The 14860-nt window shown below is 49.5% G+C and overlaps 2 protein-coding genes and 1 long non-coding RNA gene across 3 annotated transcripts; 2 read left to right on the forward strand and 1 right to left on the reverse strand.

Moving 5' to 3' along the window:
• Window positions 1–263: 263 nt before the first annotated feature.
• LOC115596645 (acetyl-coenzyme A synthetase 2-like, mitochondrial) lies at window positions 264–12531 on the reverse strand. The gene is made up of 8 exons (XM_030441902.1): window positions 12076–12531; window positions 10013–10109; window positions 9433–9632; window positions 8368–8543; window positions 8063–8215; window positions 4594–4741; window positions 1119–1256; window positions 264–602 (listed from the first exon to the last, which is right to left on the reverse strand). The coding sequence occupies exons 1-8, from the start codon at window positions 12407–12409 to the stop codon at window positions 421–423; spliced, it is 1428 nt and encodes a 475-aa protein (XP_030297762.1). The 5' UTR covers window positions 12410–12531; the 3' UTR covers window positions 264–420.
• Window positions 8098–9533, forward strand: LOC115596669 (uncharacterized). Its single transcript, XR_003986937.1, has 3 exons — window positions 8098–8227; window positions 8359–9292; window positions 9410–9533. It is a non-coding gene; the product is annotated as an uncharacterized LOC115596669 (long non-coding RNA).
• On the forward strand, window positions 12371–14848 carry LOC115596661 (rRNA adenine N-6-methyltransferase-like). The gene is made up of 3 exons (XM_030441937.1): window positions 12371–12431; window positions 13025–13142; window positions 13708–14848. Exons 2-3 carry the CDS (start codon window positions 13125–13127, stop codon window positions 14233–14235), a joined length of 546 nt encoding a protein of 181 aa, XP_030297797.1. The 5' UTR covers window positions 12371–12431; window positions 13025–13124; the 3' UTR covers window positions 14236–14848.
• The last annotated feature ends 12 nt before the right edge of the window (window positions 14849–14860 follow it).

Genomic DNA, 14860 nt, shown 5'->3' on the forward strand with positions numbered 1-14860 from the left:
TCGTGATCGGGCTCATAAAACTCCCTGAAATGACTCTTGAAGCTGATGATGGTGTTTTATATCCTGTGAGATGTTTATGAGTACAATTACACATCACATGACGACAGCATGACAACCGGACACAGAACCCGTCCGAGGTCAGCCAGCACAGCAGGTCTGACTGAGTTCTGAGAGGATTCTGGATGTTCAGCTCTGATGTTTTATCAGAACTTGTGTCAAGCAAGACAGACTACCTCGCCGATCATGAGGGAGCCCCGCCCTGAAGGAGACCTGACCTACAGACTGAGACCAGAACCTCATCAGAACTGCTCACTGAGCTAGGAAACCAGCTGAGGAGGCGCATTTTCTCATATGCTTACATATTCTTCTGTACACTTCTGTTTGAAACCAGTCGCCCCATCAGACAGAGGGTGTGCGTGTCTATATGTGTGTGTATATGTGTGTGTGTGTGTGTGTGTGTATATGTGTGTGTGTGTGTGTGTGTATGTGTGTGTGTGTGTGTGTCTCACCTGTCTGCCACCAGGTGTCCACTAAAGGACACCGTCCTTCTCCGACCACACTGTGGAACCAGTGCCAGGCCTCATGGTTGATGGGCTCCCCCACTGCACACACACACACACACACACACACACACACACACACACACACACACACACCGTTGTTCAGTTTCCCCTCAAATCTTCATGTGTGCTTTATTTACATGTATGAAACTGAACTCAGATGTTTTGGATCAGGAGCTCATTAATCCTGTGACGACCCCTCAGATTCACCTGGTGACCCTCTGAGGCCCCGCCTCCACCTGCAGCAGCTCCGCCAGTCACGCGGTGCTGATGGTGCCGCAGCAGTTAGAACCTTTACACTTTATGAGCTGATAATACTAAACAGAATTTTAAATGCGGCACTTTTACCTGTAATGTGGTATTTTATGGTTGTGCTGTGTGAGACCTGAGCATCTTAATACAGTCAGATAATATCTGCTCATGTGCTGATCAATACTCTGAATACTGACATCAGACTAATGTGTGATGTGTGTTAATTCAAATCTGCTCTGAGCAGAGTGGACCTGAGGCCCGATGTCATCAGGACGTTCAGAACAACATGTTAGCGGATCGTGTGACCTGAGCCGAGCGTCCGCAGAGACGAGCGGTCGAACTTCTTCACCCAGCTGTCGTCATACTTCAGCAGCAGACGCAGCGCCGTCGGAGCGCCGTAGAACTGACTGATCCTCAGACGCTGCACCGTCTCCCAGTACCTGCCTGAAGGACCACACACACACACACACACACGCACACGCACACACGCGCACACACACACACACACACACACACACACAGGAGAGGAGAGGAGGCAAAGAGGTAGTTTGATGACATCGTAAAGCAGCGTGGGATCATGGGAGTTGCTGTTTTAATGGTAAACCACCATCACCGCTGATGAAGTCGATCTGATGTGACTCAGACACAAACATTCAAAGTTTCAAAGTCTCTTCACGTTATGTATGACTTCCTTCCTGTCTCTGACATCATCAATGGTAGTTATAGCAACAGGCGGCAAAATGAAACACATATGCACCTGTTTGACCTGTCCTCCTGACGCTCAGCCTCAGCCTCAGCCCTCAGCCTCAGCCCTCAGCCTCAGCCTCAGCCTCAGCCCTCAGCCTCAGCCCTCAGCCCTCAGCCTCAGCCCTCAGCCTCAGCCCTCAGGGTTCGCCACAAAGACGAGGGGTCACATGACCTTGCGATGACTTGTTTTCAGGTCAGAGGTGAACAGGTGAGATAAACGTGCTGCGCTCTAACTGCAGATAATAAACCAACAGGATTAATGAGTAACAGAGCTGAGAGCCTGCAGGGACAATGAAGCCACACTGCAGCCACATTGCAGGAACACTGCAGCCACATTGCAGGAACACTGCAGCCACATTGCAGCCACATTGCAGGAACACTGCAGCCACATTGCAGCCACACTGCAGCCAAATTGCAGGAACACTGTAGCCACACTGCAGGAACACTGCAGCCACATTGCAGCCACATTGCAGCCACACTGCAGCCACATTGCAGGAACACTGCAGCCACATTGCAGGAACACTGCAGCCACATTGCAGGCACACTGCAGCCACACTGCAGCCAAATTGCAGGAACACTGCAGCCACATTGCAACCACACTGCAGGAACACTGCAGCCACATTGCAGCCACACTGCAGCCACACTGCAGCCACACTGCAGGAACACTGCAGCCACATTGCAGCCACATTGCAGCCACACTGCAGGAACACTGCAGCCACACTGCAGGAACACTGCAGCCACATTGCAGCCACACTGCAGCCACACTGCAGCCACACTGCAGGAACACTGCAGCCACATTGCAGCCACATTGCAGCCACACTGCAGGAACACTGCAGCCACACTGCAGCCACATTGCAGGAACACTGCAGCCACATTGCAGGAACACTGCAGCCACATTGCAGGCACACTGCAGCCACACTGCAGCCAAATTGCAGGAACACTGCAGCCACATTGCAACCACACTGCAGCCACACTGCAGGAACACTGCAGCCACATTGCAGCCACACTGCAGCCACACTGCAGCCACACTGCAGGAACACTGCAGCCACATTGCAGCCACATTGCAGCCACACTGCAGGAACACTGCAGCCACATTGCAGGAACACTGCAGCCACATTGCAGGAACACTGCAGCCACATTGCAGGCACACTGCAGCCACACTGCAGCCAAATTGCAGGAACACTGCAGCCACATTGCAACCACACTGCAGCCACACTGCAGGAACACTGCAGCCACATTGCAGCCACACTGCAGCCACACTGCAGCCACACTGCAGGAACACTGCAGCCACATTGCAGCCACATTGCAGCCACACTGCAGGAACACTGCAGCCACACTGCAGCCACACTGCAGGAACACTGCAGCCACATTGCAGCCACATTGCAGCCACACTGCAGCCACATTGCAGGAACACTGCAGCCACACTGCAGCCACATTGCAGCCACACTGCAGGAACACTGCAGCCACACTGCAGCCACATTGCAGGAACACTGCAGCCACACTGCAGCTACATTGCAGGAACACTGCAGCCACATTGCAGCCACACTGCAGCCACATTGCAGGAACACTGCAGCCACACTGCAGCTACATTGCAGGAACACTGCAGCCACATTGCAGCCACACTGCAGCCACACTGCAGCCACATTGCAGCCACATTGCAGCCACACTGCAGCCACATTGCAGGAACACTGCAGCCACACTGCAGCCACACCGCAGCCACATTGCAGGAACACTGCAGCCACACTGCAGGAACACTGCAGCCACATTGCAGCCACACTGCAGCCACATTGCAGCCACACTGCAGGAACATTGCAGCCACACTGCAGGAACATTGCAGCCACATTGCAGCCACACTGCAGGAACACTGCAGCCACACTGCAGGAACACTGCAGCCACACTGCAGCCACATTGCAGGAACACTGCAGCCACATTGCAGCCACACTGCAGGAACACTGCAGCCACATTGCAGGAACACTGCAGCCACATTGCAGGAACACTGCAGCCACACTGCAGCCACATTGCAGCCACACTGCAGGAACACTGCAGCCACATTGCAGCCACACCGCAGCCACATTGCAGGAACACTGCAGCCACACTGCAGGAACACTGCAGCCACATTGCAGCCACACTGCAGCCACATTGCAGCCACACTGCAGGAACACTGCAGGAACACTGCAGCCACACTGCAGCCACATTGCAGCCACACTGCAGCCACATTGCAGCCACACTGCAGGAACACTGCAGCCACACTGCAGCCACATTGCAGCCACACCGCAGCCACATTGCAGCCACACTGCAGGAACACTGCAGCCACACTGCAGGAACACTGCAGCCACACTGCAGCCACACTGCAGGAACACTGCAGGAACACTGCAGCCACATTGCAGCCACACTGCAGGAACACTGCAGCCACATTGCAGCCACACTGCAGCCACATTGCAGCCACACTGCAGGAACATTGCAGCCACACTGCAGCCACATTGCAGGAACACTGCAGCCACACTGCAGGAACACTGCAGCCACATTGCAGCCACACTGCAGGAACACTGCAGCCACATTGCAGCCACACTGCAGCCACATTGCAGCCACATTGCAGCCACACTGCAGGAACATTGCAGCCACACTGCAGCCACATTGCAGGAACACTGCAGCCACATTGCAGCCACACTGCAGCCACATGGCAGGAACACTGCAGCCATACTGCAGGAACACTGCAGCCACAATGCAGCCACACTGCAGCCACAATGCAGCCACACTGCAGGAACACTGCAGCCACACTGCAGCCACATTGCAGCCACAATGCAGCCACACTGCAGCCACAATGCAGCCACACTGCAGGAACACTGCAGCCACACTGCAGCCACAATGCAGCCACACTGCAGCCACAATGCAGCCACACTGCAGCCACAATGCAGCCACATTGCAGGAACACGAGGTCGAGTGTGTGTGTCATTTGTCTGTGAGTGTTGAGTTGTTCTCTTCCGTCTGTGTGCATGGTGTCTGACGGTCACAGTGTCGTGGTCGTGGATCTCACCTGGGTCTGGGTACACAGGTGTGCTCTCAAACAGGACGGTGGTGGCTCCGTTACTCAGCGGGCCGTACACCACGTAGCTGTGGCCCGTTATCCAGCCGACATCGGCCACGCAGCCGAACACGTCGCCGTCACGATGGTCGAACACATACTGAAGAAGAGACGCACAGTCAATCATCTCAACATGGGACCTTAAAGTAACTAAGTACACTCATTCAAGTACAGTTTATCTGACCTTTCTATTTCAGAGTATCTTATACTTTTATACTTGTTATACTTTACTGAGCTAGTTTATAAATTAAGATTATCAAAAAAACATGACGCAGATGAAACGACCTCGACATATTTATTACTTATTACTGATGAGGCCATTCTCACTAACGAGCAGGACTTTTACATGTAATAGAGTATTTCAATACTTTTAGGCAAATAAATCTGATTACTCATCAGTGGAGTAATTGGAGCAAAATTGAACTTAAGCACAGCACTTGAGTACATGTACGTAGTTACATTCCATCACTGGCTAACCACGTTAGCATGCACCCTGTCTGAACCCGTGTGAACGAGGCGAGGGCTAAACTGGTCTGAGATCAGTTAGTGATGTGTTCTATCCTGCAGACTGTGATCACAGCAGAAGAGCTGATGGAGACATCTTTATATCATCAGGAGGAGGAGAGGAGGACTTTATATCATCAGGAGGAGGAGAGGAGGACTTTATATCATCAGGAGGAGGAGAGGAGGACTTTATATCATCAGGAGGAGGAGAGGAGGACTTTATATCATCAGGAGGAGGAGGATAGGAGGACTTTATATCATCAGGAGGAGAGGAGGGACTTTATATCATCAGGAGGAGAGGAGGACTTTATATCATCAGGAGGAGAGGAGGACTTTATATCATCAGGAGGAGAGGAGGACTTTATATCATCAGGAGGAGAGGAGGACTTTATATCATCAGGAGGAGAGGAGGACTTTATATCATCAGGAGGAGAGGAGGACTTTATATCATCAGGAGGAGGAGAGGAGGACTTATATCATCAGGAGGAGGAGAGGAGGACTTTATATCATCAGGAGGAGGAGAGGAGGACTTTATATCCTCAGGAGGAGGAGGAGGACTTTATATCATCAGAGGAGGAGAGGAGGACTTTATATCATCAGGAGGAGAGGAGGACTTTATATCATCAGGAGGAGAGGAGGACTTTATATCATCAGGAGGAGAGGAGGACTTTATATCATCAGGAGGAGAGGAGGACTTATATCATCAGGAGGAGAGGAGGACTTTATATCATCAGGAGGAGGAGGAGGACTTTATATCATCAGGAGGAGAGGAGGACTTTATATCATCAGGAGGAGGAGAGGAGGACTTTATATCATCAGGAGGAGGAGAGGAGGACTTTATATCCTCAGGAGGAGAGGAGGACTTTATATCATCAGGAGGAGAGGAGGACTTTATATCATCAGGAGGAGAGGAGGACTTTATATCCTCAGGAGGAGAGGAGGACTTTATATCATCAGGAGGAGGAGAGGAGGACTTTATATCATCAGGAGGAGGAGAGGAGGACTTTATATCATCAGGAGGAGGAGAGGAGGACTTTATATCCTCAGGAGGAGAGGAGGACTTTATATCATCAGGAGGAGAGGAGGACTTATATCATCAGGAGGAGAGGAGGACTTTATATCATCAGGAGGAGGAGAGGAGGACTTTATATCATCAGGAGGAGGAGGAGGAGGACTTTATATCATCAGGAGGAGGAGAGGAGGACTTATATCATCAGGAGGAGAGGAGGACTTTATATCATCAGGAGGAGGAGAGGAGGACTTTATATCATCAGGAGGAGGAGAGGAGGACTTTATATCCTCAGGAGGAGAGGAGGACTTTATATCATCAGGAGGAGAGGAGGACTTTATATCATCAGGAGGAGAGGAGGACTTTATATCATCAGGAGGAGAGGAGGACTTTATATCATCAGGAGGAGAGGAGGACTTTATATCCTCAGGAGGAGAGGAGGACTTTATATCATCAGGAGGAGGAGAGGAGGACTTTATATCATCAGGAGGAGGAGAGGAGGACTTTATATCATCAGGAGGAGGAGAGGAGGACTTATATCCTCAGGAGGAGAGGAGGACTTTATATCATCAGGAGGAGAGGAGGACTTTATATCCTCAGGAGGAGAGGAGGACTTTATATCATCAGGAGGAGGAGAGGAGGACTTTATATCATCAGGAGGAGGAGAGGAGGACTTTATATCATCAGGAGGAGGAGAGGAGGACTTTATATCCTCAGGAGGAGGAGAGGAGGACTTTATATCCTCAGGAGGAGGAGAGGAGGACTTTATATCATCAGGAGGAGGAGAGGAGGACTTTATATCATCAGGAGGAGGAGAGGAGGACTTTATATCATCAGGAGGAGGAGAGGAGGACTTTATATCATCAGGAGGAGGAGAGGAGGACTTTATATCATCAGGAGGAGGAGAGGAGGACTTTATATCCTCAGGAGGAGGAGAGGAGGACTTTATATCCTCAGGAGGAGGAGAGGAGGACTTTATATCATCAGGAGGAGGAGAGGAGGACTTTATATCATCAGGAGGAGGAGAGGAGGACTTTATATCATCAGGAGGAGGAGAGGAGGACTTTATATCATCAGGAGGAAGATAGGAGGACCATTGTGCAGAATGCCTCTGAGTGGACGTTCTCAGCTGAAGGAATCAGAGTCATAAACAAAATGGCTGAGGTGTTGGTGTGAGGCTCCTAGCAACGGCACCTCTCAGCCTCCCTCTCTCTCTCTCTCTCTCTCTCTCTCTCTCTCTGTCTCTCTCTCTCTCTGTCTCTCTCTCTCTCTCTGTCTCTCTCTCTGTCTCTCTCTCTCTGTCTCTCTCTCTCTCTCTCTCTCTCTCTCTCTCTCTCTCTTCAGGGTCTGTTGGTGTCTCTCGCCCTGGCGTGGCCCCTGCTCTCCTTGTCTCTTCAGATAAAGCAGCTTTTGTTCTGTTGTTTCATCCAAACAAGCAGCGAGCTAAAGCCGCCACGCTAAGCTGCTTTAGAAATTAGCACTGATAAATATTTGGCAGTGATGGAGGTGGGGGGGGTTATTATGGTTTATGTTTTTACTCAATTATCATCATAAACATGTCAATCCCTGCACACACACACACGCACACACGCAGAGAAAGCAGATGTTTCTGCATGTCAATCACAAAAAAGCTAATTTAGAGCTTCGAGGCAGATTTAGCCTCAGGGCTGCGTCCCCGTCCTCGCCTCATCCTCTCCTCGTCCTCTCCCCGTCCTCTCCTCGTCCTGCTCTGAGGACAAACAGCCTTTCTGTCGGGCCTGTTGTGTAACTGCTCTCCTTTGTCCTCACTTCCTCATTAACACACGACCCGAATCACAACCCTGTGAGGCGTGAACCAGGCTCAGCCCCGTCCCAGTCCAACTCACAGATTTCAAAATAAAAGTTCAGCAGAGTGTTTCCTGTGTGTACCTGGTGAGTCAGTGAGGTGTACAGCAGGTATCCAGCCTGCGTGTGGACAACACCTTTAGGTTTCCCTGTACTGCCCGACGTGTAGAGAAGAAACAGGAGATCCTCAGAGTCCAGAGGCTCCGCGGGACAGACCGGAGACTGGGAGGACATCACCTGAAATACACAGTATGTAACTGTAGGAGTAGTAACATCTAACAAAGAGAAAGGGTGACTGCAGTGTGTATTTGACACCTGATCAATCAACTCCATCAATAAGACAGGATCAGCCATCGATCAGGTGTGTGTGTGTGTCTCAGGTGTGTCACCTCCTCCAGGGGGACGTCCAGCGGTCCCATCTCTGTTGGGTTTTCTGTCCTCTGAGAGACGAACACGTGTTGGACGGTGGGACAGCTCCGCACCGCTGCGTCCACGGTGGACTTGAGCGGGACGACCCGGCCGCCTCTGACGGCTTCGTTACAGGTGAGGACGGCTTTACACTGAGCTGTGGACACAACACACACAGAGCGGGCCCTGTCCCGTCACGTCCAGAACACCAACACTCCTCCGGTCCACCACGCTCTACCTCTGGACCACTACATGCACGGCTAAACAAGCTAAAGAGCTAACGGCATCTACAGATAGCAGCAGTCAGCTGGTGCTCCGGTGATATGCTGACCCCTGTTTGTTTTAATAATTTAATTCTTGCGTACTGCCCCTTTAACAGGCTGTTCAGACTCTAAAGCTCTACAGTTTGGTGATTAAACGTCTTTGTCCGTCTCTAACCAGCCTGAAGTCACAGACAGAGTGGCTCTGCTCCCATCATGCTCTGCTGCTCGGCTGTATGAACAGCATGTTTGGGTTTGAAGCCAGCGACTGTTTCCAAAACACACCTTGAGTCCTTGAGCTCGAGTCTGACCTCCACAGATCTGCTTCGACTTACAGCAGCTAAAGCTTCAGTGTCCAACAGGAGGACACAGCCTGAGTGTCTTCAACATGGCTGAAATCAAATATGAATACAGTAAACAGCTTCCTGCTGGTTGGACCTGCATGCTGCTGCAGCTGCACGACTGAATATCTGTTTGACTTTCAACACAAAGTTCACACAGCAGCTCTGAGTCATGCTGAGACCAGACCAACACTAGCACGTGTTGGACCAGCACCATCATGTTTTCTTTATTAAATCAACAACTACAAACTTTACTGTCATTCACAGCCTGCTGCTGAAGGCTGCAGTCCGCTCACAGGCCACAGGTACGGACTTTGTTTAGATCAGTTCAATTTGGTAACATTTCAAGATGTCATGTTAATCTATCAAACCTTTGTTGAGACATTCCAGACATGATAAATGAAAACGTGATCATGATTCAGGTGTGAACAGACAGAAGGCTCACCGTCCTGGATCCTCCCTGCCAGAGCCTCCGAGCTGAAGCCGGCGAACACCACGGTGTGCACCGCCCCGATACGAGCACACGCCAACATGGACGCTACCGCCAGAGGTGACACCGGCATGTAGACGGCCACCCGGTCCCCCTTCTGGATCCCGTGGCTCTTCAGGGTGTTGGCCAGGCGGCAGGTGGTCTCCAGCAGCTCTCTGTGGGACGGGATGATGAAGATTACATCTGTTTCCCGTCCTTAGTTTGTTCTTCCACTTTAAGTTTCTCTGTCATTAAGTTCCTTCATTTATAAACCACAACATCACGCACATTTCCTCACACATTCAAAACTATCTTTTACTGTAAACTCCCACACAGTGGTCAGGTGACTTGTTTATCTCACCTGTAGAGAAACCCGGGTCATAATGTGGACCATGTTTACATCAGAGACCAGCTCAGTATGTCCTCTGACTACAACACCTCTCTTTACATTTATGGAGCTGATGACAGTTAACTTGAGGACAACACGGCATATGGATAAGATAAAGATCAGTGTGGTCTGTGTAGGGGCTGATATCAGGAGCAGGTGTGTTCGTACCTGTATGTGACCTTCACCTCAGTGCCAGGCTCGTCTCGCTCCCAGATCAGAGCCACTCGGTCCGGATGTTTCTCAACATGGACGTCCAGACAGTTAACTGACAAACAGACAGACAGACAGTGTTATCAGTTTATCTGTAGATCTCTGACATTCATCAACCTGTAAACTGTCTCTCCACCTTTAGATCAACTTTTCAACATTAACTTGCAATAAACGACTTATAGACACTTGAACATAAATGTTTATATTGTATATTGTACTGTATATTCATGTCTAATATTATAATTATTGTTCACTGGAGGACTGATGAGTCCAACATGAAGTTACACATCCTCTGTGTTCCTGAGATAACAGTGAAACTTTATCTGTTTTCTGGAGATTGTGAGAAAACAAACTTTGTTTATGTCAGTGAGACAAGAACTGTTGTTTTCCTGAGACAACGAGCTAATTCATCATGAGACAATTACTTCATAACATTCATTAGACTGTTACAGCTCTCAGACCTCATATTGTCCTCTACACTATTTTTATGTACCAGCTAGAGTTACTAGTCAGTGTGTTTAAACAGCTGATCAATGTTGGCAGGTAAGACTTTAGCACTTTAGACACAGAAGCAGACAGGCTGGTACAGACATGCTGCCACAAACTGACACTTTTTACAAGGAGACAAACAACTTCAGCTGAAAGATTTAATGCTGAATTTACAACAAGGACACAATGACTTACAATCTGTCACACACACAGTTTCACTACGTTAGAAAGTTTGTTTTTACTCAACAACTCTTTAAATCACTACATTTGTTAATAGAGTCTGGTGATAAAGAAATAATGGACCAAAGAAACTGTGCTGAATGTACAAACATCAGTGAATCGCATGTTGCTCTGCAGAACGATCCTCTGATTCTTATAACTAATAATAAAGTACATGTCGTGTCGACACTCAGTCAGATGGAAACGTCTTTATTTATTCTGGGATTGAACGTTAATCCCAACATGATTTCAGCCTGACATCCTGTTTGTGTCTCATGCTGCAGATTTACTATATAATTTATGTAACACGAAGAAATCCTCCTGTATCAGATCTGATACAATACAAATCACCCAGCTGCCCTCATTGGAACATTATTGGATTATTATCAGAGCGAAAAACAACCGAGGATAAAAACACAAACTGTGACTCTGCTGCAGCACCGCGATTCATCCTCTCAACATGTGGGCCTGTGATGCTACAACATCTGGATGTTCTGTATCTATATGTGTGCAGAGTTACAGGGACAGAAGAAGAGCGCATGTTTACAGGTCTGGTCTCAGGTCGGCGTCATGACAACAACACGCAGGTTTGATTCTCTGCTGTCCCTGCATTTCCTGTCACCTTTCAAAATAAGGCAGAACAGTCCTTTATATTCCTTTACTGTACTTTAAAGATAATCATTAAAAATATAAACATGAATAAACAGTAAACAAGTACTGTTACATATATACATATATATCTACATATAGATATATGTATGTATGTATGTTTACTTTCCAGATGAAGATTCTAAATAAAAGCATGTAGTCAGTTTATAAAAGAAGACACAGATTACAGATTACTCAGAAGTATCTAAAGTAGTTAAAGTACTGATTACATGTTCAGTATTTTAAAAATGAGAGGTCTTTTACTTTATAGGTACTCTAACTACATGTTCTGACGCAGGACTTGTAATGTATTTTAAAGTATTAAGTATTTTAAAGTACTCCTCTTCCTCGAGTAACGCCTCTGAATGTAACTAAGTACAAGTGTAATCTACTTACGCAGAGTTAAGTACACTAATAAGATGTACTTTTTACTCCACTACATTTCTCTGACAGCTTTAGTTACTTTACAGATTTAGATTACTGAAACTAAATATTATTCAATAATCAATACTTGTGAACGTTACTGATTAAAGTAACTGAGTAACTTTATCCACACAGACGACTCTGTGGAGCAGGTGGATGCATCGATCACAGAGCAGTCGATTGATAACAGGTTATTGATTATGGAAAGCTGATTGATCATCTGGGTGACCTCATCATCTCACCGGACACGTTCAGCTTCCCGCCCAGGAACCAGCTGATCTTCCCGCTGCTCAGATCGCAGTCCCGAACCCGTTTGAACGGTTCCACCCAGCGGAGTCTGTCCGCGGCGGATCCCCAGAACCGATCCGGATCCGTGACGGAGAGCCGGTACAGGTCCCGGTGGGACAGCCGGGACAGCTCGGAGCTCCAGGTGCCCGGTGGAGGTGGAGCAGACACGGAGGACAGACACCTGTGTGGACCCGCTCCGGTCCTGGTCGGAGCCGGTCCCGGGGTCCTGCAGCGACTCAGCCGGGTCCAGAAGAGTCTGGTCCCCCTGCGGCTCTGAGCTGCAGCCATGTTGAGTGTGTCAGCCAGAAGTGTGAGACACACACACACACACACATACACACACACACTCACCTCTCTCCCTCCCTCCCTCTCTCTCTCTCTCAGGTGTACTCAGGTGCGTGAGTCACGTGACTTCTCCTGTCAGAAGTGAAAATGAGACTCATAAAGTAATGACGTCACACGAGGCTCCAGCCTGCAGCACTCATGGAGCATTAAAGGGAGTGTTAGGTTCAATGTGGATATCAATAATAATGAATGATTATCCCTGAATATCATTCATTATTATTGATTTCTACATTGAACCTAACACTCCCTTTAGTGTGTGTGTGTGTGTGTGTGTGTGTGTGTGTGTGTGTGTGTGTGTGTAACCAGTAACTGACCTGAGATCACAGTAACACTCACAGTGAACAAGTTTAAAGTCCAGTTCTTAGACATGCTCTGCTATAAGCCCATTTCAGCGGTACCAGTCTTTGGAGAGGAGGTTCTGGTGGTTGCAGGAGAAGTTCTGATGAAAGTCATCAGAGGAGGAAACATTCGCTCCTCTCCTTTACATTGATAGCAGCTCGGTGCTAACCTGCTGTGTTCCTCAGATTGTGAAGTTAGCTGGTAAACTTTGTGTCTCAGCTGCTGGTGCCGACTGATCCGGAGTCCCGGCAGGACCTGGTGTCGCTGCGGTGAGGAGAAGTTCTTTGGGCCTGCTGTAACTGTTCGGCCCAGATGAAGAATGGTGTCTCTGCTTCAGGTGAGTCCTCACACCAACCCACTCACCTGCTGTAACCATGTGAGACCCCCAACGCTCCAGAACCTGGTTCCTATGTGATGAAGAAGATGTTGACTGTTAATCACATTTCTTTAATCATTTTTTAATCACTGAGTGTGTTTGTGTTAAGAGGTTTAATATCCTCTTCAGCTGTGTTGAACATTTTACAGACACATTAGATTTGAAATATTTATAATATAGAATGGTTTACACTGACTTACAATTATTAAAAAACAGAATAACAACAAAACAAAAATTGATTGTCAAGAAGATCCTGAAGAAGAGTTATCAAACCTCACATACTGAGATTAATTTACTCTTTATAACATTTCACAATTAAATTTCACCTTAACGATAATCTTAATTGACACAATGTGCAGAAACAAATGTAGATTTCTCACCAAATTTCAAACAAATCATGTTTTTAACTGATTAAAATACCACAAAAATATGTCATTCAGTATTCATACAAACATGTTTTATTGTGTTGTGATGTCACCTCCTCCTCACTGAGACGTATGTTTTCATTCACACATTCTGCCTGCAGGATGCTTCAGGTGCAACACTTGTGTCACGAACAGTCGGACGGGAGGAGCGTGAACAGTCGGACGGGAGGAGCGTGAACAGGAAGAGCGCGAACAGTCGGACGGGAGGAGCGCAAACAGTCGGACAGGAGAAGCGTGAACAGTCGAACGGGAAGAGCCGAAACAGTCGGACAGGAGGAGCGCGAACAGTCGGACGGGAAGAGCGCGAACAGTCGGACGGGAGGAGGACGAACAGTCGGACGGGAGGAGCGCGAACAGTCGGACGGGAAGAGCGCGAACAGTCGGACGGGAGGAGGACGAACAGTCGGACGGGAGGAGCGAGAACAGTCGGACGGGAGGAGCGAGAACAGTCGGACGGGAGGAGCGCGAACAGTCGGACGGGAGGAGGGCGAACAGTCGGACGGGAGGAGCGCGAACAGTCGGACGGGAGAAGCGTGAACAGTCGAACGGGAAGAGCCGAAACAGTCGGACGGGAGGAGCGCGAACAGTCGGACGGGAGGAGCGTGAACAGTCGGACGGGAGGAGCGTGAACAGGAGGAGCGCGAACAGTCGGACGGGAGGAGCGCGAACAGTCGGACGGGAAGAGCGCGAACAGTCGGACGGGAGGAGCGCGAACAGTCGGACGGGAGAAGCGTGAACAGTCGAACGGGAAGAGCCGAAACAGTCGGACGGGAGGAGCGCGAACAGTCGGACGGGAGGAGCGAGAACAGTCGGACGGGAGGAGCGAGAACAGTCGGACGGGAGGAGCGCGAACAGTCGGACGGGAGGAGCGCGAACAGTCGGACGGGAGGAGCGCGAACAGTCGGACGGGAGAAGCGTGAACAGTCGAACGGGAAGAGCCGAAACAGTCGGACGGGAGGAGCGCGAACAGTCGGACGGGAGGAGCGTGAACAGTCGGACGGGAGGAGCGTGAACAGGAGGAGCGCGAACAGTCGGACGGGAGGAGCGCGAACAGTCGGACGGGAGGAGCGCGAACAGTCGGACGGGAGGAGGACGAACAGTCGGACGGGAAGAGCGCGAACAGTCGGACGGGAGGAGGACGAACAGTCGGACGGGAGGAGCGCGAACAGTCGGACGGGAGGAGCGCGAACAGGAGGTGCGCGAACAGTCGGACGGGAGGAGCGGGAACAGTCGGACGGGAGGAGCGGGAACAGT

This window comes from Sparus aurata, chromosome 15 (assembly GCF_900880675.1).
Source record: "Sparus aurata chromosome 15, fSpaAur1.1, whole genome shotgun sequence".
Lineage (NCBI taxonomy): Eukaryota > Metazoa > Chordata > Actinopteri > Spariformes > Sparidae > Sparus > Sparus aurata.

What these genes read in the sequence shown, in the direction of transcription:
- LOC115596645 (XM_030441902.1), bottom strand. Translation starts at nt 12,409, where the DNA reads ATGGCTGCAGCTCAGAGCCGCAGGGGGACCAGACTCTTCTGGACCCGG. An exon ending in CGGGAAGCTGAACGTGTCCG is followed by an intron (nt 10,110 to 12,075) that starts GTGAGATGATGA and finishes TCTGTTTGTCAG; the next exon opens with TTAACTGTCTGGACGTCCAT. An exon ending in ACCTGTGTACCCAGACCCAG is followed by an intron (nt 1,257 to 4,593) that starts GTGAGATCCACG and finishes GTGGTCCTTCAG; the next exon opens with GCAGGTACTGGGAGACGGTG.